Genomic DNA, 25829 nt, shown 5'->3' on the forward strand with positions numbered 1-25829 from the left:
CCTGGGAAACCTGATTAAAAATCTGAGTTTATTTATTTTATCTGCATCATTTAAACAATCAGTGTGGAATTGGAACAATCACTGGGTGTGCAATGTTGTGTCAACAGTGATATTCCAGAGAGATAGACTAAGCAAGAGAGTATCAAGGTCGCCCAAGAACAACAGACCTATAGATGGATTGGCACAGCTCTCCCATGGCCTCAAATTTGTCTTCAGGGTTAATTTTTTCCTAAGGATATTTTGATCCCTGTTTTTGAAAGCTGTACCCAAATGGCAGGTGGCATCGCATCCCCGATGTGAAGCTTCATTTGTTCACTTGGCAGAGCTGCAGTGGAGTGACAGGGTGCCAGCTCTGACAATGCACAGTTTCCTGTTGTGCAGAGATGGGAGAGAGAGAGAGGGAGGGAGAGGGAGGGAGGGCGGGGTGAAGAGAGAGAGTTAGAGAGAGAGGAAGAGAGAGAGAGAGAGAGAGAAACAGGATTTATATGCTCACTTTGGTATGGTGTTATTGAAAATGCACCCAACAGGAGTGCAGCAGGCTAAAAGGCTCAAGTGTGCCATGCAAGAGAGAATAAATTTGTTTTGTTCTCTGGCCTTCCAAATTGGCAAGCCTGGAAAAAAGCTGGGAGGGCAGATAGGGACTCCTAATGCATCTGAGTTTGAATGATGCCATAGCGTGGCTTCTTCCAGCTGCAAGGATCCCTTGTCTCGCAGTTTGGGAATTCCAGCTGGGCTAGAGACTTTGTGGCAGAAGATGGAGGGAGATGCCACCATGGCATTTTAAAAGAAAAACAACGGGAGAAGAGCTATTACAGGAGTGAGTCAGGGAGATAAATGGCTTGGGTAGACAGTCCTTCACAGAGTGGCAATGAAAGAGGCGATGATGTCTCTGTTGAAATGAAAACTTGCTGGCTGAAAATACAGCCCTGAGAAATAATAAAGAAAAATATGAACCTTGCTGGAATGGAGGGTTGCTATTCTTGATTTGATGTCCATGTCCAAGTAGGCCCTTATGTTTCCGTTGAGACAAACTTGGTTGAGCTCATAATTCGGTCATTTTATCAGGTTTCAAAATTCATAGGTTCAGGATTTTATTATCATATGTAGTGGACATGTTTGAAAGCTAGAGTCTATTGGAACAGAATTAAGATTTGGTTAGAGGAAATGACCCAAAAACATATTGATTTAAAACCAGATATCCTACTGGGTATCCTACCAGAAAAAATTAGTAAAGAAAATGTATATTTGATTATTCATATAATAACTGCAGTGAGGATAGTATTTGCACAAAGATGGAAAGTAGAGAAAATCCCGTTGGAAGGGGAAGTAATTAAAAAAAATTTAGATTGTGCAGAAATGAATAGATTAACCTTGATGATTAAAAAGAAAGAAGATACGGAATATTTTAAAATATGTGGAAAATTGTATGTTTGGTTAGAAAAGAGAAATACCGTATTTTTCAGAGTATAAGACGCACCTACCTTTTTTGTTGAGGAAAAGAAGAAAAAGAAATCTCCCTCTGCCTCTGCCTCTGAGCAACTTTGCCTCGTTGCAGCAAACAGCCTGCTTTACTTTCATTTTCGTTTTCAGCATAGCTTGATTAGCACAAGGAAAAAAAAAATCTACTCCAGCAATTTACCTCCTTGCAGCAAGCAGCAGAGCCCTGCACAAAACAGCTGAGAGCAAATCAGCTGAGAGCCGGGAGGCCGATCCAATCAACTTGTGCTAATTAGGCTGTGCTGAAGCTGAAAGGAGCTGTTTTTTCTTGCTGTTTGCTTGCAAGGAGGTTACTGCTGCAAGGCAGAAGCCAAAGGAGGCAGTGGGTGGGCGAGACTACATTCGGTGTATGAGACGCACCTAAATTTTCACCCCCTTTTAGGGGGAAAAAAGGTGCATCTTATACTCTGAAAAATACGGTAGATATAGATTTTGATAACAAAATAAGAGGATATTATATTAAATGTATTGTAGTTAGGGAGAAATATTATAATAGAGAAATGGAAATTATAAGGGAAGAAATGACGATATAATAATAATAAATACAAAAAAAAAAATTCATAGGTTCTGAAGTCCAAATAGCATTGTAGGTAAGTGAGGGAAGAAGTTTTTGGTTGTTTTTTTTAAACGGGTTAGATTTTGGGATTCGGTTCCTGGCCTCTCTAGTTCCTCTTTAACACAGAGGAAAAGATTTTCAAAACTTTAATGTAAAGGCAAACGGAGGTTAAAGGCATCTGATAGAATGATTCATTTGACTGTGGGGGTTGTCTTTTGATTGTAATAATGGGATTATCGGTATGTGTGAATCTGTTCTTTCAAATCGAGGAAAATCACTTCAGGCGAGATAGCAATAGCACTTATATACCACTTTACAGTGCTTTACGGCCCTCTCTAAGCGGTTTACAGAGTTAGCATATTGCTCCCAACAATCTGGGTCCTCATTTTGCCGACCTCGGAAGGATGGAAGGCTGAGTCAACTTTGAGCCTGGTGAGATTCAAACTGCCAAATTGCAGGCAGCCGGCAGTCAGCAGAAGTAGCCTGTAGTACTGCACTCAACCACTGCGCCACCGCGGCTCATGTTAACTGATGGTGCCTTATCTTCTAATCTAAGGACTATTTATATGTTCCTATCATCAGGAGATGCTGCTATCCTGAAGTGCTGAAGCCATTTCAGGAAAACGGTTGCTAGGATCAGCTTCCTTAGGAAAATCCAGAAGCGTTTCCTAGCTGGATTTTTTTAAAAAATCTAATTGGTTCCTGGGTGTAGCAGTTAATTATGGCTGAACTAGATGCCTTGCTGAGGCTATTAGACTCTAATCTAGAGTGATGTTTTTACAAAAATAGACAGTTTCATTTTGCAGAAGGATAGGCTTTCCACCTGAGTGCTTGCTGAAAAAACACTCCTCTTAGCAATGACGGTGGTCCCATTACTAAAAAAAAAAAAGTCCTCATCTTACAACAGTTCATTTAGTGGCCATTCAAAGTTACAACAGCACTGAAAAAAATTACTTATGACAGATTTTCACACTTATGACTGTTGCAGTATCCCTGTGGTCACGTAATGAAAATTCAGATGCTTGGCAACTGATTCATATTTATAGCAGTTTCAGTATCCCGATGTCATATGACCCCATTTTGCGACCTTCTGTCAAGAAAAGTCGAAGGAGAAGCCAGATTCACTTAACAATCGTGTTACCAACATAACAACTGCAGTGATCCCCTTCACAACGGTGGCAAGAAAGGTCATAAAATGGAGCAAAACTCACTTAACAACTGCCTTGCTTAGCAACAGAAATTTTGGGCTCAGTTGTGGTCTTAAGTCAAGGACTACTTGTACAACAGGAATAAATTCCTCATAAGTTCTTTTCTGGGGATTTTATGAAACTTGGGAATTTAAGGAGGCTGCAAATGACTGGAGAGATGATCGTGCCCTGAACGCAAGGGTGAAATCCAGCAGGTTCTGACAGGTTCTGGAGAACCGGTAGCGGAAATTTTGAGTAGTTCAGAGAACCGGCAAATACCACCTCTGGCTGGCCCCAGAGTAGGGTGGAAATGGAGATTTTGCAATATCCTTCCCCCAGGAGTGGGGAGGGAATGGGGATTTTGCAGTATCCTTCCCCTGCCACACCCACCAAACCAAACCACACCACGCATCTAAGAAGACTACCATCCTCCCTATGAGAAATTCTCCAAAATTCTCTCATCTTGTGAAATATTTTTAAAGCAAAATCTTTTAGATTAAAAAAATGGTACAGAACATAGAATAACAGAGTTGGAAAGGACCTTGGAGGTCTTCTAGTCCAACCCCCTGCTCAAACAGGAGACCTATACCAATCCAGACAAGTGGCCCTCCAGGCTCTTTTTTAAAAGCCTCCAGTGATGAGGCATCCACAGCTTCTAAAGGCAAGCTGTTCCACTGGTTGATTGTTCTCACCGTGAGGAAATTTCTCCTCAGTTCTAGCTTGCTTCTCTCCTTGATTAGTTTCCACCCATTGCTTCTTGTCTTGCCATTTGGTGCGTTGGCGAATAGGTTGACCAACTCATTTTTTGTGGTAGCCCCTCAAATATTGGAACACTATTTTTTTTTTTTTAATTTGATTTATATGCCGCCCTTCTCCGGAGACTCAGGGCGGCTTACAGTGCGTTAAGCAATAGCCTTCATACTTTTTGTATATTTACACAAAGTCAGCTTATTGCCCCCACAAACTGGGTCCTCAATTTACCTACCTTAGAAAGGATGGAAGGCTGAGTCAACCTTGAGCCTGGGGAGATTCGAACTAGCAGTAATTGCAGGCAGCTGGTGTTAATCACAATGCTTTTAGTCTGCTGAGCCACCAGGCTCTTTTATCGTGCCTATGTCTAGTTTAATGAAAAAAACTTCTTGTCACTAGACTAGACATACCCAATTCATAAGTTTTAGCCTCCAGAGTTCTTCATAGCTTTTTGTCTCCAGAAATGGGGCCTTTTTCTGCTAAGTACTAGTAAGTCCAAAAGGCTTGCACACCCCTGCATTTTGGCTCCAGAGTGGCAACAGGATGCTCATGAAATGCTCACTAGCTGGGTAGAGCATCATTGCCTCCTGCAACCCTTCCAACAGCTGCTGCTCTTGCTGTAGATTAATAGCTATTCTATTCTAATTGACCAGTTCTTCTAATAACGTTATAGATATTAATTCCTACGGAAGGACAAAGGAGGAAGTGTGACTGGAGTGGGTACAGATAGTCCTCGAGTTATGACCATACTTCAGCCTGGCAATGACAGTCATGCATTGTGACTGTCATAAAGTGGATCACCACATGACCAGACCTGATTTTACAACCTTTTTTTTTTGCAGTGATAATTAAGTGAATACGGCAGCCATTAGTTGAATCCATTGTTCGCTATAGGGCAGGGGTGTCAAATTCGATTTCATTGAGGGCCGCATAAGGGTTGTGTTTGACCTTGGGGAAGTGGGATGTGTGTGTGTGTGAGCAGGGTGGGCATTGGCATCAACATCACTCATGTCACGGGCACCTGTGGTGGCCCAAGCGCTCTGCCAATGAAAACAGGCTCCTGAGGTCTATTTTTGGCTGTGACAGCCTCCTGCAACACTCTGCCAGTGAAAACGGACCTTAGGAGGGCCTCCTGCGGCCCTCCCGAGCTCCATTTTTGCTGGCAGAGGCACCACGGGCCAGTCCTTCACTGTTTCCAGGGCAACGCTATAGAGCACTGCACACCAGAACAACTAGACACAAGAACAGTTTTTTCCCGAATGTCATCACTCTGCTAAACAAATAATTCCCTCAACACTGTCAAACTATTCACTAAGTCTGCACTACTGTTAATCTCATCGTTCCCACCACCCATCTCCTTCCACTTTATGATTGTAATTTTGTTGCTTGTATCCTTACGATTTATATTTATATTGTTTCCTGACTGCTTATTTGTACCCTATGACTATCATTAAATGTTGTACCTTATGATTCTTGATGAACCTATCTTTTCTTTTATGTACACTGAGAGCGTATTACCAAGACAAATTCCTTGTGTGTCCAATCACACTTGGCCAATAAAAAATTCTATTCTATTCTATTCTATTCTATTCTATTCTATTCTATTCTATTCTATTCTATTCTATTCTATTCTATGTGTGTGTATTTATATATTTATGTGTGTGTGTATATATGTATGTATATGTATATATGTGTGTGTGTGTGTGTGTGTGTGTGTGTGTGTATATATATATATATATATATATATATATATATATATATATATATATATATACACACACACACATATACTTACATAGACACATGGCTGAAAAGCTTACTGGGAAAAAATGGGTGAGTCATATTCCCCTGTATACAATTATTTATATAGATAAAGCCTGTTTAGAGATTATGCAATCCATACGCTACAATTTGATGTCTGTTTCCTCATGCAGTACATCAAGCTGGTACTGTAATGCTTCAGGGTTATTTGCAGAGGAAAAGGGAGAAATAAGCAAGTGTACCGATTATTGGGATTGTCAGAGTATGAAATACGTTGCGCAACTCCAGATGAGCCTGCTGGGACTCTGTACTTCATGCCCCGAAGGCAGGAGAAAACCTCTGGGGGAAGTTGTTGCTGTTTAACAAATGTCCTGTTTTGATTAATATTCCTTTCCAAGACCCCCACTGCTGTTGTTACAAATGACTTAATGCCCTTCAACTGGACAAACAAATCAAAGTAAACCTTTATTTATTTATTTATTATTTCAATTTATATGGCTGTCCATCTCAAATTCATGATTCCGGGTGGCCCCATAAAACGACCCCAGCAGAATAGTTAATAAAAACATCATTTATGGAGAATGGATTCTGATGTTAATAGAAATTTATGCTGTAGAAAAAAAACAATTGGTTACTTTGCCCTGCTGGTATGCATTTTAATCATATTGTACTTGCTTTTTTGTGCACAAAGAGTTGGTTTTTGGGGTTTTTTTCACTTCTCTTTTTCTTTCTCTCTTTCTGCTGCCCGTCTGCTGCGGTCTGAATTTTCCAGGAGGTGGAGGTCAGTATAGATTTTTTTTTTATCAGTCCTGTACCATCTTCCTTCCTTTTGTCTTCTCTTAGTCTGGCCTAACCTCTCTTTTAAACTTTTGTAATAACTTTTAAAATTTTTAAATTTTAAATTTGTCTTATGAATTTGGGGTGTTTTAAATTTCGTTTCCAGGCCAATTATTTAATTGTATTTTAATGGTTTTTTAACATTTGTATTATATGTATTTTATTTGGCTGTTCACTGCCCTGAGTCCTTCGGGAGTAGGGTGGTATACAAATTCAAATAATAATAATAATAATAATAATAATAATAATAATAATAATAATAATAATAATAATAATAATAATAATTAACACAATGCTTTGGATTGGGTTGCTTTTAAAGGTCATTCTCAGTGGTGGAACATAGTCCATAAAAAACTGGCTAGACCCAGGGGTGGGATTCAGACCAGTTCAGACCGGTTCGGGAGAACCGGTAGTTTTGACGATCAGCTGAGAGCAAACTGGTTCGCTCCAACAATCAGTTGGGCCAGCTCACCCGCCCCTGCACTATACCGACCTATATTTCCTTTGTTTGAAGCCCAGCTGATAGGCGCGGCAGAGTGGATTGCCGCGCCTCAGCTAACCGGTTTGTTACACCAGTTGAATCCCACCACTGGCCAGACCCTCCTGCCTGCTGCGGATTGCGTATAAATTCTGATAAAACGCAAATTGCTGAAAGTCTATGTGCTGTCTCCAAATCATCTCCACAGCCAATTCACAGATCTGAGTCGGGCCTCTTGCTACTTTCTATCCAGTCCTTTTGAGAAGCAGTAATTTTGACACTTCCAAAAAAAAAAAAGCTGTTTGGATGGGAACAAAAAGCTTCTCTCTCCAAGCCAGCCTCTAATTTTAAAGATTGGCAGGAGAAATGGAGAGCAATGTGCAGCACCTTGTCATCTTCCCTTAAAGAGGCTGCTGCCTGGAGTCAAAATATCTCCTTTTATACTCAAGTCCACCCACCTCCTTCTCCCCCCGCATCCCTTCAAAGAAAATGGTGCTTGGCAGAAATGCCACCTTTGAGCTATTGCAAAGAAAGCTTATTTTAGACATCATACTTCCCTTTGTTTTCCATCATAACCTTTAAGACGGCATGAAAACCAGCACAGGCATCACCCCATCTCGCTTACAAAAGCAAACAGCTATGAATATTATGACACGTTATGTAGGGCATCGCTTAAGATAAATGCAACTTTTTCATTTCAGACAACCGTTTGTCTCTGTGATCATTTTCTCATTCTCATTGCAAGTTCCTCATTGAAGTAGATGGTTTACGTTAGCATTTTTGTTTTGATGCCCGGTTCTCTTAAAATACGTTGCAGGTTGACAATGCTGTCAGTATGTTAAGTGTAAATCAAAAGATCTTGTAGACTGGGGAAGTTGTTCTACAAGGTTGCACAGATCCCTTGCAAATAGCTTCCGCAAGCATGTCTTGCAAAAAAAAATGTGCATGTTTTTATGGCTGTCCTTTGCTTATTGACAATTTTCTCCTTTTACCAGTAGACTAGTAAAACTGTTCACCACCATGGCAAGGTTATCAGTTTCCATCATATAGAAATTAAATTAGGAAACGTGGCTTTTTTAACTACACAAGATCACATGTGGAAATTGAGGAGAGGGGAAAAAAAACACACAGTGATGTTCCAAAAAGTATCACGTCAATCAATTCTAAGCTTCAGCAAAAAAAAAAAAAAAAAGATTGGCGATGAAACAGAGTGGCAATCCTGTACCCCGAGGGCTGCACCATTAAACCATTTTTATTTTGTTCTTCTGGCTAAGTGAGCATGTTTATCTTTAATTGCACAAGACTTTCAAACCAGAAAATGTTGAATTGATTTTCAATGGGTTGTTATTTTGTTTTGTGGCTTGCCACTTTGGGAAAGTCTCATTAAAAATTATAAGAGGGATGAGGATACGGCCTGATGTTCTGGAACTCCTAGCTTAAACATTCTTAATTGAACATGGGCAGATTCCCTGGGTTAGATTTTGTCCATTTCCTTTTCTTTGTGCGGTTTCTTTTTAATCTCCTTTACATTCTTCTTGTGCAACAAAATTAGATCCAACAGAAACCTTAGGCAGATCATGGTTTCTGTTTCTGGAATTAGGTCTATCAAGAAAGTACAGATAGTCCTTGACTTATGACCACAATTGAGCTCAAAATTTCTATTGCTAAGTGAGACAGTTATTAAGTGAATTTTGCCCCATTTTGTGACCTTTCTTGCCATGGGCGTTAAGGGAATCACAACAGTTGTCAAGTTAGTAACACGATTGTAAAGTGAAATCTGGTTTCTCCTTTGACTTTGCTTGTCATAAGGTCGCAAAAGGGGATCACGTGAACCTGGGACACTGCAACCATCATAAATATGAGTCAGTTGCCAAGTGTCTGGATTTTGATCATGTGACCATGGAGATGCTGCAACAGTCAAAAGTGTGAAAACGGTGATGAGTCACTTTTTTTTCAGGAATGTTGTAACTTCAAAGGGTCCCTAAACATACTGTTGTAAGTCAAGGACTACCTGTATCAGATATTGCACCCTCTGAATTAATGTTCCTTCTAATGCAGTTTATCCCAATTCAGTACTCTTTGGATGTGTTAAAACTAGAGATTTCCCCCTACTTCCAGTCCTATAATGCTGTGCCCAAGATTTCAAATTTCAAATCTTTATTGTCAGTGCGCAACCTATGTACAATGAGATTGGTTGAGCTCCCTCAGTGCACACACACACCCAACACAATACAACTCACAGTGAAGACAGAAAATCCCTAACCCAATAAATCATATTAACAAAACACCCAGTCCTATTGCATCAGTGTGAACATGTTACACGTTGCACCGGCCCTGCAAGTCCATCATACTACGTAGTTATGATGTTATTTCGCATTCAGGAGTCTGACAGCCCACGGATAAAAACTGTTCTTCAGCCTGTTTGTGCAGCATGCTTCTCTCTCCTTCCCGATGGTAAGAGGATAAAGAAGTGGTGACCAGGGTGAGAGTTGTCCCTGGGAATTGACCAACACTTTTGATTTACCTGGCCTTCTGGATAACCAGATTTTTTATTGCCGACATTTTGTATGGTCTAACAGTTAACTTGTTCTTTTTTTCCTTCTCCCTAACAGGATGACTACATCAAGAGCTGGGAAGATAATCAGCCAGTAGATGAGGGTAATTTTCTCCTCCTTTTTATAGTGCTTTTTTTTTTTTTAGTGTTGTTGCCTCCAAGAAAAAAATGGCTGAAGTTGCTTGGAAAGAAATTACTGCAAATTACTGAGACCGAAGAGAAATTGAACTGCTTGTTATCCATTCTGTAAACATTTGAAAATAACTGCATGCCAGGATGATCCTACAGACAAATGTAAAGAAAAATGTTCTGCTTTCTTCTGTTTTATCAGCCAGGAGTGCATTTTACAAATTGCAACATTCCTTGTAGATGAAGGCTATTATTTTCCTTTTTATCTTTAACATTTGGTTTTTCTTTCTTTCTTTCTTTTTTTTTTTTTTTTGGAAAAGAGCCAATTTAAATATTGGGACATATCAAGTGCCATCTCTCTTGAATGGCTTCCTTTGTGGTTTTATATTTTCTAGTAATAGACCTGTTCTGTTTCTTTTTTCCAATTGTGTTGGGAAAAAGTCTTGTTGTATAACATATATTACAAACGGAACACAGAGGCTTGTAGTTCTCCCTGTGTTAATTTAATTATAGTGCCCTCTAACAATATGCTGTTGAATATTTGTACTTGGGATTTGCTATAAACAATAATAAAAAAAAAATCCTTTGGGCATTAACATTGCATTTTGAACTCCAGAGTTCCAACTGTTACAACTTCCATTCATATACAATCTACCTGCTATTGTGTATCCTCAAAATGATTGAATTGGGACTGGGACACAGATTATTTTTACTGTTTCTTTCCCTGCTCTGGAATTCAATAGACTTGGCTGTCCATAGCTGTTCATACATGGTTATTTTGTGAGTGAATTTAGATTGTGTTCCAGGTTTTAATTAACTGCAGTTCAATCCTATACAGGTCTATTCAAAAGTAAGCCCTGTCATTTTTAATGGAGATTATACTCCTTGTTAGATTATTGTACAATCGAAGTGCTAGTCCTTTGTTTGTTAAGTGTGGTGGGGCTGCAGTAAACCATTGATTTAGTTTTTTGGTGGGGCAGGTGTTTAGTAAGGCGGAATGTCTGCTAAATGGCAAAAACAAAGATTTTCGAGACCAAAAACAAATTTGTTCATGACAGAGTTTACTTTACCAATAAATCAATATTGAAGGGAAGAGAGAACATTCTTCAGACAGTTTAATCAAATAAATAACTCTGTTGTTTGGAAAGAATTCATTATTGCCTGAAATTTGGACAAAACTCAGTTCCGGTGAAAATGAGTCATATTAACCTAACTAGTTAATTCCCAGGAGGTTAAATTTTGCCCCCAACAAACACAACCAAGCATAAGGTTAAACTAATTTAACCAGTCCATCATATCGGGCAATCTCCAAAGTCCCAGTCTTTGTCCTTCAAAAGGAAGAAAGAGAAAGAAAAACTGAAAAAGCAAGTTTCTCCATTATAGAAGTATCTCAAGGCCCACCAAAACAGAAAAGACCTCTTAAGCACTGATTGATTAGGGTGGCTCAACCAACCTGTTGCTATCTACCAGGCCAACAGGAAAGGTTTACCAATGCAATGTAATTTTGCTAGCTCTATTCTGGTTCTGGAGCTCATAAGATGCTAGGACTAGGTGCTTTGCTTATTGAAAACATATGCATGTACTTTGAATTCTGAAAATATTGTCAGTGTATAAAAAATTATGAGCTGGAATAGCCATAACAACAAGTCAGCCAATGGGAACTGTTTGGTGACTAAGAAACAGGGTCTGTTGTGAGCAATGGGAGATGGCTCAGAGCCTGGGCGTGGCTTAGTTTCACTGGTCTGTATATACATATAAGGCTTCTATGATTGTGTCTGTGCTTCTGGATTCTGAATTCTGAGTTCTGGTTCTGGCTTCTGCTACATGAGTATTGTATACATGCATCATGCTTTATATTACTGTATATAAAGAAGTTTCTTCTATAAATTAATCCTGCTGAATTATTTACTTGTGTGCTGGCTAGATTGCTGCAGACTCTGACAAATATTTACTGTGATCATGGACAATGCCTGCTGATGGAGGTTTGACAAGGCTAGCGGCTGTGGGAACGGGATTATGGTTTATGTGAGTGATGGAAGCCAACCATTTTTATATCTGTGCAGTTTATATTTTTATATAGGTTACAGTTTACGGTTCTTGGCTTCCTTTCCTTTTGCCATTTATTTGCTAGCATCTTGGAGTTGAGATTTCACAATCCGTTGGTCCAAAAATACTGAGCAGGTGTACAGTGTAGGAAATGAGAAGTTTGTTCAGCAGAAGCAAAGCGGTGAATTTTGAGTAAACGCCCACATTATAATAATAAATAAATAAATAAAATAAAAGAGGGTGATACATTTTATGGAAGAAATGAAATGTTGTTTTTTAGCCATTTTGTTGTGTCCAGCTCTTGGTGACTTTATAGGCAAGTGCTCTCCATGCTGCGCTGTCTAGCACAGCTTCTGTTCTGTCCCCGTCCCACACGCACACACACCAACAGAAGTTCAAGAGTTAAAGACCAAACCAGCCGGCAAAATCCTTTTCCTTATGATAACGGAACTTGGCAACAACCTAGTGGCTGCCTGCCAAGAGTTTATTATTTACGAAGAGGAGAGATAACTTCTCCCCACTTCTGGTACATCAAAAGAAACAGCTCAATAATTACAAACAAGTCCAGAGATAATCCAGCAAAGTCTATAGCAAAAGTCCAGCAATGCAGAATGGCGTGGAAGCTTTCAGCTTTGTTTGTCACAAGGTTTGACTGGCCACCATGTTCCCTTTTATATTCTGTGGGGTGTGGCCCAGTGACTCAGCCTAATCTCGGGCACGCCTTTTCTTCTGTTGTGCACACTTATCTCTGCGATGCTGGCGTGGATCCAGCCAAGACTCATTACCCTCATCACTGTCCATCTGTGGCTGCGTGGACGTGCTTGGCCCCGGCCCTATCTCTTGCCCTTCGGTGGACACCGAAGGCATTGCCAGAGAGGAGGGTCCTGGAGAGGGAGGCCTTGCCAACTCCTCTCCTTCACTCTCAGAGTCCTCTCCTGCCGATGACACAGGCTCAGGTAACGGAGCCACAACAGCTTCTTTCAATTGTTGTATGTTCAACTTTGCATCAGATTTGATGTTAACAAGCCAGCGTGTTCTTTGCTTGCCCTTTTCTCTTTTTCTTCTTCTTTTTTCTTTTTTTACAAACATATCACATCAGTGCGTGAACAGTGTGGCACCTGAGTGTCATACATTCTAATACAAATAAAACTAGTAAAATTAGTCATAGTTATTACATTCAATCAACTTATGTATTTCTAATAATAATACACAATGATAATAAGTTGCAATCTATCATTATTCAATTATTCCATGTTTTCTCTTGTTACTTTTATTTTATTATATAACAGTGTCTACACTAACGTCCCCCCTTCTCTTATTTCTATCACTTATTCTAACTTTTAATCATGTCACCTTTTACTGAAAAGCATTTTCTTTCTATCCTATCTAGCTTCTAGTCGTGCCATCTACCTAAAAAAAAAAGAAAGTAAGAGAGAAAGAGAGAGAGAAAAGGAAAAGCAAATCAGAACAATGATAAAGAAAAGAAAAGAAATCATCTATCCATTGTCTCTTGCCCGCTTCAATACTTTAGTTGCTATGCTTTTTTTAATTTGCCTCTCACATTCCTCTCTGGGAGCTTTATCTCTATCTGTAACTGCTTCTTGATTATTCAATCTAGGTATTTCTCCCATCTCTACCCTCTTCCACTGCCTAATTTCCAAAATTTCTGCCTGGGCCCCTATCTGCTTGCCCCTTCTTCTTGTTCCGCTAACCGTACATAAGGAGACAATGCAATATGAATGGATTGTTTGATGATTTCCTTAAAGGTACAAGTGGTCTGTAGGATAACGTTCTTGGGAGCCACAATGCCATTGGATACCCGCTTGGCCATTTTTCCTTTTTCCTGTTTAGCTTTTGATTTAAAAACACATTCTTTCATTTTAAAAAAAATGAATACTTAGCATAATATAAAGTAACTGAATCGTACAATATTGGCTTTCTGTATATGTACAAGAGCTTTGCTGTTCATATACATTTCGGTCAAATAAGCTTCAGTTTTACTGTTTTGCTGCTTAGAAGGGAGGAAGGAGTTTTATTCATTTGTTTGTATTTTCTCTCTCATTTATTTCTAAATTACCTTTGATAACTTGGCATGTTTATAGCACAACAAACAATTCCTTAGACAGTCCAGCTTCAATTTGTTTAGAGCTTTATATCTTAAATTGAATAGAACTTTGAGCTGAACTTGGAAAACCACTGACAGACATTTATTTTAAATATAGGTAGTCCTTGATTTACAACAGTTCATTTACTGACCGAAGTTAGAAAGGCACTGAAAAAAGTGACTTTATGACTGTTTTTCACACTTAGGACCATTATAGCATCCCCATGGTCACATGATCAAAAGTGAGATGCCTGGCAACTGACTCATACTTATGACGCTTGCAGTGTCCCAGGGTCATATGATCCCCTTTTGCGACCTTTTGACAAGCCAAATCAATGGGGAAACCAGAGTCACTTAACAATCGTGTTACTAACTTAACAACTGCAGTGAGTCACTTAACCAATGTGGCAAGAAAGGTCATAAAATGAGGCAAACCTCACTTAACAACTGTCTCACTTAGCAAAAGAAATTTTGGGCTCAATTGTGGTCGTAAGTCAAGGACTACCTGTACTGGGAATTGTTGTGGTCCACCAGCAGCCTGCAGAGCTGGCAGCGGAGTCAGACAGCGATGAGGCTGAGGAAGAACATGGGCCAGTCCTGGAGGCTGGGGAAGGCCCAGATGAGGGCTCTGCATCGGAGGCAGAGATGGGGCCAGGGCCATCGGGGAGTGATGTGCGGACTTCGGAGCCTCCAGAGGCTGACAGTAGAGAGGCAGAGGAACAGGAGGAGCCTGTTCCTAATGCACGTATGAGAAGAGCTGCCAGAAGGCAGGAGCAGCTAAAGCAGAGAGGACGACTCGGGAGTAGGGCCAAAAGATGATTGGACCCTCCCATGAGGCTTAAAAGACCAGCAATGGCTCTTGGCCTCTTTGCCGGAAAACAACCGTTGAGAGAATTGCTTCTTGTTTGGCTGTAGTTTTTTTTTTTTTTTTTTAATTTGATTTATATGCCGCCCTTCTCCGGAGACTCAGGGCAGTTATTTCTTCTGTTCCTGAACTGTTGCCAAGAAAAGCCTTTGGCAGTTTGCCTAATTATCCCAAGGTCAGAGATAAATTAAAGACTGGTGTTTTGAGGACTTTGCTTTCATTTAATTTAGAATACGCTGAGAATGAGTTAATTCTCAGCTGTTTTAATAAAATCTGTTTGTTTTTTGCATTTAATATCAACTACGTGGGCCTGGATCACAACAGGAATGATATAGTCCCAGCCTGGGTATCCCTTAGCAGCTAAGATGCTAACTGTTATACCGGTTAAACCTTCTGACTGCTCTTCAGGATTAGTCTCTCTTAAAACCCACTGCAGTAGTCAAGACAAATTATAGCCAGGTCTGGATAACTGTTGGCAGGTGCAGCTTTCATAAAGTTTATCAGCACCATTGAAAATTAATATCTGGCTGGTACCATTTTGGTCCTGTAAGTTGAAAGACTGTACAAACATTTCAGTCATTTTTTTATTTAATATAAAGAAAAAAAATCTTTCTCAAAAGGTTGATATTTAAGACGTCTGAAGAAAAGGAGAAAGATGGCTCCTTAGCTTCCAGATCTTGTAGATGATAGCTTCATCTTCTGTTAGTTCCTGGATTATATGGCAGAGCCAGAATAATAATTGATTGCTTCTAAATAGTTTTGAACTTCTCAATAAAGTGGAATACCATAATCTGCCCATCAAGTCCAACATTATATAATTGCAGTAGCCTTTGTTGACTGGCTAACTAAATTCCTAGATATCTATGACCATGGTGTTGGGGATGATGGGAAATGTATTCCATCCAGGTACCTATTATTAGGTAAGGGAAGCTACTGTAGAAAGACCTTACTGAGCTAGGCAGACCAAGATTTATCTTACTACAAAGCAGCTTCATATATTCAAGCAGTGAGAATATTTAGGCTCATCAATTACCGGCATTGGCAGACTTGGTACGTGAGATGTCGACATTTTTAAAAAAAGGAACTTCCAGGGCTAAATTGAAGAGGAAGCATTCAATCACTAATCCTTTCATCAGCTTGTGAGATTCAGTTCAATCTAAAGCATGTCTTGACTTTCCTGGAATATTAGGGTGTGTTTTTTTTCCCTGAGCTTCAGAAAATTGTGCGAGAGCATCTGCCTGACAGCCTTTCTCTGCCTGTAATATTTGCTGGCTACAAACTCACAGATTCATTTTATTTTGCCAATGAAATTGGGAAGTCTAAAAGCTAGATCCGAGTGTTGTTTGCGATCCAAATCTAACAATTATTGCAGGCAATTAGTGATATGTAACTGGAGGCCCTGCAAATTTGGGTTATTGGTTAACCTCAAGAGATTTGTGCTGTCAGTACAATATGATATTATGGATAAGCGCTGTCATTCCGTGGCAGAGATATCTTTTCAGTCAGCGGCTACATGCCTTGGGAGACTTCTGATAAACCGATCGGTCTTGCTGGATCAGAGCAAATGGGGGATTTTTTATATTTCTAGATCGAGTCATGATGATTACTTACAGTGCTTAAATTTTGAGCCTAAATGTCTCTGATCCAGATTCAGATGTTCGTGACCATGCTCTTATCCACAGTTACTGTTTCCTGTGTTTTTTTTTAATCCAAACTATAATATGGGTTATGATTGAAGATGGGAAACAATATAAGTTGTTTTCATTCATTCTGGTTGTCAGACCTGCCACCACTTACACCTCTAAATAGAAATTGGCTCCATTTGCTGAGAAAAGCATAGTTTTATTAGAAGTCAAGTGTATTGCAGCAATGCATAGCCAGAACTGTGAATTGCGCACCAAAATCTCTAAATTCAGCCTCCCATCGCTGATTCCTCCCCTCCCCCCCACGACCAGTCAGTTTCAAGCAAGATTTTGGAATGGTCAGTTCAAGCATAGATTGGTAAGCAGTTGCCTTCTCCCAGCTGGGTGACCTTGAGGCAGTGTCTCTGGGAGATGCAGCAGTTACTTTCATTTTCCCCCCAAGCATTCCTCCTCCCATCCACTTTCCTCAGACTTCATGGCAGACTGTCACCGCATGGTAGCGAAGCACAAGCAAGCGTAAGGTGGCAGCTGAAAATGGTGGAACTTGGCCATTTACTGGCTGGGGAATTCTGGGAGTTGAAGTCCATGCATCTTAAGGTTCCCAAGTTTGAGAAACAGTGGTTTGCAGATATATGCTCTTTGCAAAACCAAGAAACCTTTGTACTTGTGAGCGAGCATCTCCATGTAAGGATGTGGATCCACTTATTTACCTATTAACCAAATATTCAGAGGTGCACTTAGCTAGCGAATACAAGTCCTTGAGATCTCCTACACTGAACAAATGCAATTTCTTCCACAGCATTTTAGCTTATATTGAAATAGGATCAGGATATAAATTCAACACATGAATAAATAATGTGGCTACATCATTTGAATATTATAAATGGCAGCCAGGGTATTAGAAAAGGGAAACAAAATTGACAATCAGACTGTTTTTAAAACAAATCATGAGGTGACTTCCAGTTCCTGAGATTGTTGTATAAAACAGCACTGCACTATGTAACTAGGATTGCCTATAGCATGTTAGATGACAGTCTAGGTCAGTCGTGACAAACCTATGGCACGCCTGCCAGAAGTAGCACTCAGAGCTCTCTCTGCGGGCATGCACACCATTGCCCCAGTCCAGTTCCATCATGTTTCTCCCACAGCGGGGGGAGAGAGGGGGAGGTAGGGAAGGAGAGAGGGGGGAGATGGAGGGAAAGAGAGAGGAAGAGAGGGGAAGAGAGAGGGAAGGAGGGGAAGAGAGAGAGAGGGAGGGGAAGAGAGAGAAAGAAAGAGAGGGAGGGAGGGAAAGAGAGAGAGAGAGAAAGCAGGAGGGAAAGAGAGAGAGGGATGGAGGGAAAGAGAGAGGAAGAGAGGGGAAGAGAGAGAGGGAGGGAAAGAGAGAGAGAGGGAGGGGAAGAGAGAGAGAAAGAGAGGGAGGAAGGGAAAGAGAGAGAGAGAAAAAGCAGGAGGGGAAGAGAGAGGGATGGAGGGAAAGAGAGAGGGAGAGAGGGGAAGAGAGAGGGGGAAAGAGAGAGGGAGGGAAAGAGAAATTATATTACAAAAGTTTTTTCCTTTTTATTGCTTTTTATTGTTGCTAAACGTAGTATTTCAAAAGCAGAAAAAAATGAAGGGGCATAAAAGTGCATTTATCATGTTTTTCTTAGGACAATTAGCTGAACTCTGCCTTGTTTATCATTATTTTAGGTAGCAAAACCTCATTATTCAGGTTTAAGTGTGCCGTGTTGGCACTTTACAATAAATAAGTGGGTTTTGGGTTGCACTCGGTCTCTAAAAGGTTAGGGTTAGGGTTAGCGCTCCCTGTGCTTTTGGCACACGATGGCACGGTGGGCCTGGTAGGCCCGTTTTTTGTCCTCCCCAAGCTCCAGAAGCTTTCTTGGAGCCTGGGGAGGGCGAAAACGGCCTTCCCTACTCCCCCCCGGAGGCCCTCCGGAGGCCAGTAACAGCCCGTTTCCCGACTTCCGATGGGACCGGAAGACCCGTTTTTCGCCCTCCCCAGGCTCCTAGAAACCTTCTGAGCTAGGGCAATACTCACGTGCCCACAGATATGGCCACCTGTGGCACACGTGCCACAGGTTCGCCATCACTGGTATAGGGTTTCCTGCCTGAGCCAGGGGTTGGACTAGAAGGCCTCCAAGATCCCTTCTAACTCTTATTCTGTTAGGGTGAGTGGTATTTTGGATCCCACACTTAGTGTAGGATGACACGTGTTCTCTTTGCCGCTTGCTTTAGGTCTGGACACCACAAAAGATCCTTGCCAGAAGATCAAATGCAGCCGGCATAAGGTGTGCATTGCCCAGGGTTACCAGAGGGCCATGTGTATCAGTCGCAAAAAACTGGAGCACCGGTAAGAAATCCATTAAGTTATACATTAATTCCTGATTGAGTGATTTGGCTTTTCAGATATTTTTTTGATATAAAGATAGTCCTCGACTTACAACAGTTCATTTAGGGATCGTTCAAAGTTACAACAATACTGGAAAAGGTGATTATGACCGTTTTTCACACTTATGACCATTGCAGCATCCTCATGGTCACATGATCAAAATTGAGAAGCTTGGCAACTGACTCACATTTATGACATTTGCAATGTCCCGGGGTCACGTGATCCCCTTTTGCGACCTTCTGGCAAGCAATGTCAATGGGGAAGCCAAATTCACTTAGCAACCGTGTTGCTAATTTAACAACTGCAGTGATTCACTTAACAAATGTGACAAGCAACCTCATAAAATGGGGCAAAACTCACCTAACAATTGTCTGGCTCAGCAACGGAAATGTTGGACTCCGTTGTGGTTGTACATCGAGGACTATCTGTAAGCAAATATTTTAAGGCCAGTTGGATTTATGACCACTCTAGAGAAGGTGGAGTTATTGACATTCAGGGCAGAAATAACCAAATCCTTCATATAATAGTCTAAACCAGTGATTCTCAACCTATGTGTTGTAGCACACAAGTGTTGTCATGGTCTTGTTTCTTGTATGCCAGGAGATTTTTGTCTTGTGTTATTTTGTTGTTGTTGTAGTATGTATATTTTAATAATCCATATATTCAATACAGTGCAGATATTCCTTCCTCCTGAACTGGGTCTATTTAAAAATGCATACATACATACATACATACATACATACATACATACATACACACACACACACATACATACACATACATATATATATATATATATATATACATACATACATACCTACATGCATACACACACACACATACATACATACACATACATATACATACATACATACATACATACATATATATATATATATATATATGTACATACATACAATTAATAATTTTTGGTGTACCAAAGAACTCCTGCTACATTACATATTTTGCCATGGATTCCAGAAGCTTGAAAACCATTGATCAAAGCAAGAAGAACAAACAGCTTTTGTCCATAGGATTTGAGGATTAGATTGAATTTGTCCAGAGATATATTGTAGCTTTTTAAATATAAAATTATTTACACTTAACAACTTACTATATGTTAGATGGAAATTGAGAGAAGTGTTTAAAAGGATTTTTTTTTAAAGATTTTGTTATTTGTTCAAAATTGGAGAGCAGTTGTTGTACCATTATTTTGGTGGGGTGAGGTACCGTGTTTCCCCAAAAATAAGGTCCCTGTCTTATATTTTTTTGAACCCTGAAATAAATGCTTGGCCTTATTGCCATGCACTCAAAAGCCTGATTGGGCTTATTATCAGGGGATGTCTTATTTTGGGGGAAAACAGGGTAGAAAAGTGATGGGTGAATGAATGATTGAATGGGTAAATGAATGAATGGATTAATTAATTAATTAATTAATTAATTAATTCTGGGTTTATAGATGATGTTGAACTTCTATTTCATTATCCTTTAGAGAGCTGTATGCAACATTAGCCAGATTAAGAGTTAGCATAGTATATCAAATGCCACATTTTATGTCTCTTAAACCTTTCCTTCCCACCTCAAATCAGAGAACTGATATTTTTGGTCCCATCCCCCCCGGATGACTTAGAAGAGGTGCTAGGAAGTTGTACTTTTGATGCCTAACATCTGAGGAACCAAGATTGGGAGACCCTAATCTAAGAAGTTCAAAATTATTCCTTCAGTTTGATAAAAGTGTTAATGATATTTGCCATCTAGTGCTGTTGGTCTTCTGTGACTTGGAATCTGGGAACGTGTACACTTTTACTGAAGAAGGAAATAAGATATTGCCACATCCTGTCCTGAATAAATAAAAGGAATGCCAACCTTTCATCTTGTATCTTTTTAAAGTTAAGAAAAAAAATGTCACAGAGAAAGAAAGGTGCACACCTTTACCTATGGCTGAGACATAGAATGGGACAATTTGTCATGGCCAACTAACTGTGGCCAAGTTGCCATGGAACAAATCACCACAGGACAATTCAACAAATACAAAAGTTAAATTAAGTTAACTGTTGTGACCTAGGCCCAAGTAGTTAGTACCAGGCACAATCATTCCTAAACAAACATATTTTATTAGAACAGCTGAGAATTTATTCATTCTTAGCTTAGTCCAAATTAATTCCAAAACAGGTCCTTTTTCTTAAAAGTCCTTCGGCCTTATCACAAACGTTTGTCTTCTTTGGCATCCTGCCAAAGGCTTTTCTTGGCAAAGCCCCACGAAGTTCAGAAACAAGAGATGCTGACAAGAAACAAATGTAGCAAGGTGGTTTCCTACAAAGAGCCCAAGAGCCTTTGTTGCTCTTTTAAGCCTTATGGGAGGGGCCAATCATCTCCTGGCCTTACTCCCAAGTCGTCCTTTTTGCTTTAGCTGCTCTTGCCTTCTGACAGCTCTTTGCATGCGTGCACAGGCTCCTCCTGTTCCTTTGCCTCTCTGCTATCTGCCTCTGGAGGCTCCGGAGTCCGTGCATCGTTCCCAGATGGCCCTGGTCCCATCTCTGCTGCCGATTCAGAGCCCTCGTCCAGGCCTTCCCCTGATTCCAGGACTGGCCCATTGTCCTCCCCAGCCTCCTCACTGTCCAACTCCGCTGCCAACTCCACAGGCTGCTGGTGGACCACAACATCAACGGAACTATGGCCAATAATAATAAAATTCAGAAAGTCAGTCCAGAAATACAAGAGTTACGATAACTTGGACAAAAACATGGTCCCCAATAATAAAAGTAACTGAATGAAACAATTAACACAGCATTGAATTGTCCTGCAGTGAGTTGTCCCATGGCAACCCCTAGATCCCCGAGAAACCTTCTGCTTTCTTCACATGACCTGCTAGACTGATTCAACAAAGTTCACCTCCCTTTCCTTTCTCCTCAAAGACATCATGGTGTCTCTTCCACCATGATTAAATCATGTCGTTGGAAGTTTAGAGATGAATCGTTGCCTTTCACTACTGCTATGAAACCAGTGGTGATATTCAGCCAGTTCTATCAGCCGGTTTGGGCGAACTGGTAGCGGCAGCTGCGGGAGGCTCCGCCCACCCGCCCGGAAGTCATCATGTCCCGTTTTTGATGCTCTGCGTATGCGCGGAAGGCTCTGCAGATGTGCGGAAGGCTCTGCACATGCACAGGGGTGGTGTATGCGCTCACATTTGCAAACCGGTAGCAAAGGTAAGTGAATACCATCTCTGTATGAAACACTTCCCTTGATATGTGTCTGTTCTCTTCAGGACCACGAGGCAACTTTAGTCAACCTTTGGAGGTGTCAAGATTAACAGACTTCATAATTCCCATTCGCATGCTGGTTGGGAATCTGTAAACCTGTGTTCACAACACCTCTGGAGAGCACCAAGTTGGGGAAAGACCTTGGTGACTTCTCTTCAAGGGTGTTAACATTGCAGTGAGATCCTTTGTGCCCCGTCTGGAGCTTCCTCCTCCAGCCTGTGAATTAGGAGCATTTCACCTTCCCAAAACCCCAAGAAGGAGAGAAGTTGATCTAAGCCATGCTTTTTTAATGTGCATTGCTCTTTCTCTTTTCTCTCTGCCTGGTGCACGGGCACAGAATCAAACAGCCTGCCGTGAAGCTCCATGGAAACAAGGAGAACCTGTGCAAACCTTGTCACATGACCCAGCTTGCCTCCGTCTGTGGCTCCGACGGCCATACCTACAGCTCTGTGGTAAGGAAGACAACAATATTTGACCCTGAAAATAAGCAGGGATGGGGAGTAGAGGGAGGGAGAGCTTTGGGCTTGCAGAGGATCAGCCTACTTTATAACAGATTGGGTATTTTTCTTGGGATCAGTGAGAGGACGTGAACATTCGCATGTACAGTACAGACAGTCCTCGAGTTATGACCACAATTGAGCCCCAAAATTTACGTTGCTAACTGAAACATTTGTTCAGTGAGTTTTGCCCCATTTTCTTGCCACAGTTCTTGGGTGAATCACTGCATTTGTTCAGCTAGTAACACCATCATTAAGTGAATCTGGCTTCCCCAATGAGTTTGTTTGACAGAAGGTCTCAAAAAGGGATCACACGATCCAGGACACTGCAGCTGTCATAAATATGAGTCAGTTGCCAGGCATCCAGATTTTGATCATGTGACCGTGAAGATGCTGTAATGGTTGTGGGAAAATGGCCGTAAGTCACTTTTTTCAGTGCCGTTGTAACTAAATGAACTGTTGTAAGTCGAGGACTACCTGTAGCTGGTACCTGTTGCAAAGGCCCATCAGTTAGAATTCCACAGAACTAATTCTGTACAGTATTACAGTATGTGGGTAAAATCATTCCGTTTTTAACAGAGTCATATGTTATTCTTACCACACCTATCCATTCTACCCTCACAACAACTGCTGTGAGATGCATTTGGCTGGAGAAGATACCCAAAGGGAGAAGAGGAAAAAACCCATTACCCTCAAGCTGCTTGGATTTCAACTCCCACTAGTCTTGACTAACATGGTAGAGGAATTTGGGAAATTGTTACTCAAAATACCTGGAGGCTCCAGACTGCCTGCCCAGGCAGGCACTAATTGCCTTGTGCATTGTCTCATTCCCTTTGCAACTACTCCGAAGTTACCCTGAGGTAATGTTTAGCTTGCTTCTTTCAGCAGCCTATTTACACATGCACTACTAAGATGCATGGATTTTGATAAGGGGAATCAAACCTCTCTCTCGCAACTCTTCATTCTTAGCCGCAGCAGTATATTAAGGAAAAGCTTAATCTATTTAGTTTCTGCAGCCTCGGCTGTATTTTGAGGGCACAGAAATGACAGCACTGACATCCTGATAACAAATTACCACATCCTTTCAATTTAGAGTGGTTTAGAGTGGCCCGTTGAATTTAATCTGCCGTTTCCTGTGGCTGCAATGATTGCTCGTGTCCTGAAATCGGATCAAACGTTTTCTCATGAGCTAGCAGGCTCACAAAGTTGCTTTAAGAGTAAAAACGTGATTCCCGGGAGGAAAAGTGATATATAAATGTAATAAATCAACTTGATCTGTATCGCACAAACTCTTGATCATGCGGGAAGCTTGGTTCTATCACTTGTTAAGCGATGAGAAAGGAAACTCAAGAGAAATTGATATTTGAAGTTTTCTTCTGAGCTATGAAACTGGGGAGGACTTTTTGACATCCAAATATAGGAAGCACTTGTCACTTTATCGTCGCTAAATAAATGATTATTTTTATATTAGCAGAGACACCGAACTGATGTTACCCACATAACCACATAAGATAACACCTATTGTATTTTTGCTTATAATAACAACAATGGCTCTTTTGTCAAGAGATAAGCCATATAAAGAATTTTATATATATGTAATAATATATGAAGTGTTAATGTCAGGGTTCCAAGCAACACCTCCAACGAAATCAAACTCCGAGGCTTGAATTTCCTCAAAGCTAATTGTTATTAGAGATGTCATATTGGCACATTTGGGAAAACCCAAATCTGAGAGCTTCCGGGTTTTCCTCACCCAAAAGGAAGTTCAAGTCCTTGCCCTTCACCCACATGTCCATCACACGAACCAATCTTCACTCCATACAATCCCCCCCTCCCCTCCCATTTTCCCACAGTAGAATTTGTGGCAGGCCTGAAGGCTCAAAGGTGCTCAAAGGTAAAAGATGGCTTCCAGGTCTGACATAAAGTGGGGGAGGGATATAAGCTCCTTTAGATGTCTTCAATTTTCTAGGGGAAAATTGCAAATAACTATCAGTGATCTTGATTAGGGAAAAAAAAGGAGTTTGTGTCTATATGTTGGCATCAAGATGGCAAACATCATCCCTTGGTGGTAATAGCAACAATTAAAAATAGATTTACTTGACTGGAATACGTCGTAGGTAAAGCTAATTTCTTTTAAATGGTTGGATAACAATAAAACATTGCCAGAATTTGTTTGGGCAAAGCAAATACGTTGGATAATGACAAAGGGGTATAGTTAGAATGGTAAAAATGTGTTTTGCATGCCTTACATTATATTCAGAACAATCTGCCTTATGTTATAATGGGACTTCCAGAATCAAAGCTTATTTGGGTAAACTTGCTGTGCTGTCTTGTCCAATTTTTTCCTTCTAATAGAAGGAAAGAAGAAGACTAACAGAGCAAACAGAAGGCTAGTAGAGTGAGGGGGTAAGCTTTTAATTCCTGCTATCAATATGGAGTTCCTTGTGAAGAATTAGCTTCCCCTGATGGAAAACTGAAATTAGTATATTCTTTCTAGTACAAAGACCCAGATTCATTTAATTACCATATCAAGCTGGGCCATGCCAGTCTAATCAAAGCTCATTATAAGCACTGGAAGCTTTCAAGAAGAGACTGGACTGCCATCTGTCAGAAATGGTGTAAGGTCTCCTACTTGGGAAGGGGTTTGGACTAGATGACCTATTAGCAGGGGTGAAATCCAGCAGGTTCTGACAGGTTCTGGAGAACCGGTAGCGGAAATTTTGAGCAGTTCGGAGAACAGGTAGCGGAAATTTTGAGTAGTTCAGAGAACTGGCAAATACCACCTCTGACTGGCCCCAGAGTGGGGTGGGAATGGAGTTTTTGCAATATCCTTCCCCCAGGAATGGAGAGGGAATGGGGATTTGTAGCATCCTTCCCCTGGAGTGGAGTGGGAATGGAGATTTTGCAGTATCCTTCCCCTGCCACACCCACCAAGCCACACCCACAGAACCGGTAGTAAAAAAAATTGGATTTCACTTAACAATCGGGTGACTAACTTATCAATTTCAGTGATTCACTTAACAACCATATGAAGCAACGGTCTTAAATATGAACTAATTGCCAAGCACCTGAACTTTTTTTTAAACTTTTTTTAAAAATAATGTTTATTAATATATTCTATACACCAATACACATATTTAAGACCGTTGCTTCATATGGTCCCCTTTTGTGACCTCCTGCTAAGGAAAGTCAACGGGGAAGCCAGATTCACTTAACAATCGGGTGACTAACTTATCAATTTCAGTGATTCACTTAACAACGGTGGCAAGAAAAGTT

General features: G+C 40.6%; 1 protein-coding gene across 1 annotated transcript in view; it reads left to right on the top strand.

Moving 5' to 3' along the window:
• Nucleotides 1-5793: 5793 nt before the first annotated feature.
• SPOCK2 (SPARC (osteonectin), cwcv and kazal like domains proteoglycan 2) overlaps nt 5794-25829 on the top strand; it is a 50955-nt gene continuing 30919 nt past the window's right edge. Inside the window, exons 1-4 of the mRNA XM_070946304.1 lie at nt 5794-5823; nt 9679-9724; nt 18643-18757; nt 22394-22508. Coding sequence (XP_070802405.1) covers nt 5794-5823; nt 9679-9724; nt 18643-18757; nt 22394-22508 — 306 coding nt within the window. The remainder of the gene's footprint in view (nt 5824-9678; nt 9725-18642; nt 18758-22393; nt 22509-25829) is intronic.

This window comes from Pituophis catenifer, unplaced genomic scaffold, assembly GCF_029215685.1.
Source record: "Pituophis catenifer annectens isolate HBS135680 unplaced genomic scaffold, rPitCat1.0.hap2 SCAF_6, whole genome shotgun sequence".
Lineage (NCBI taxonomy): Eukaryota > Metazoa > Chordata > Lepidosauria > Squamata > Colubridae > Pituophis > Pituophis catenifer.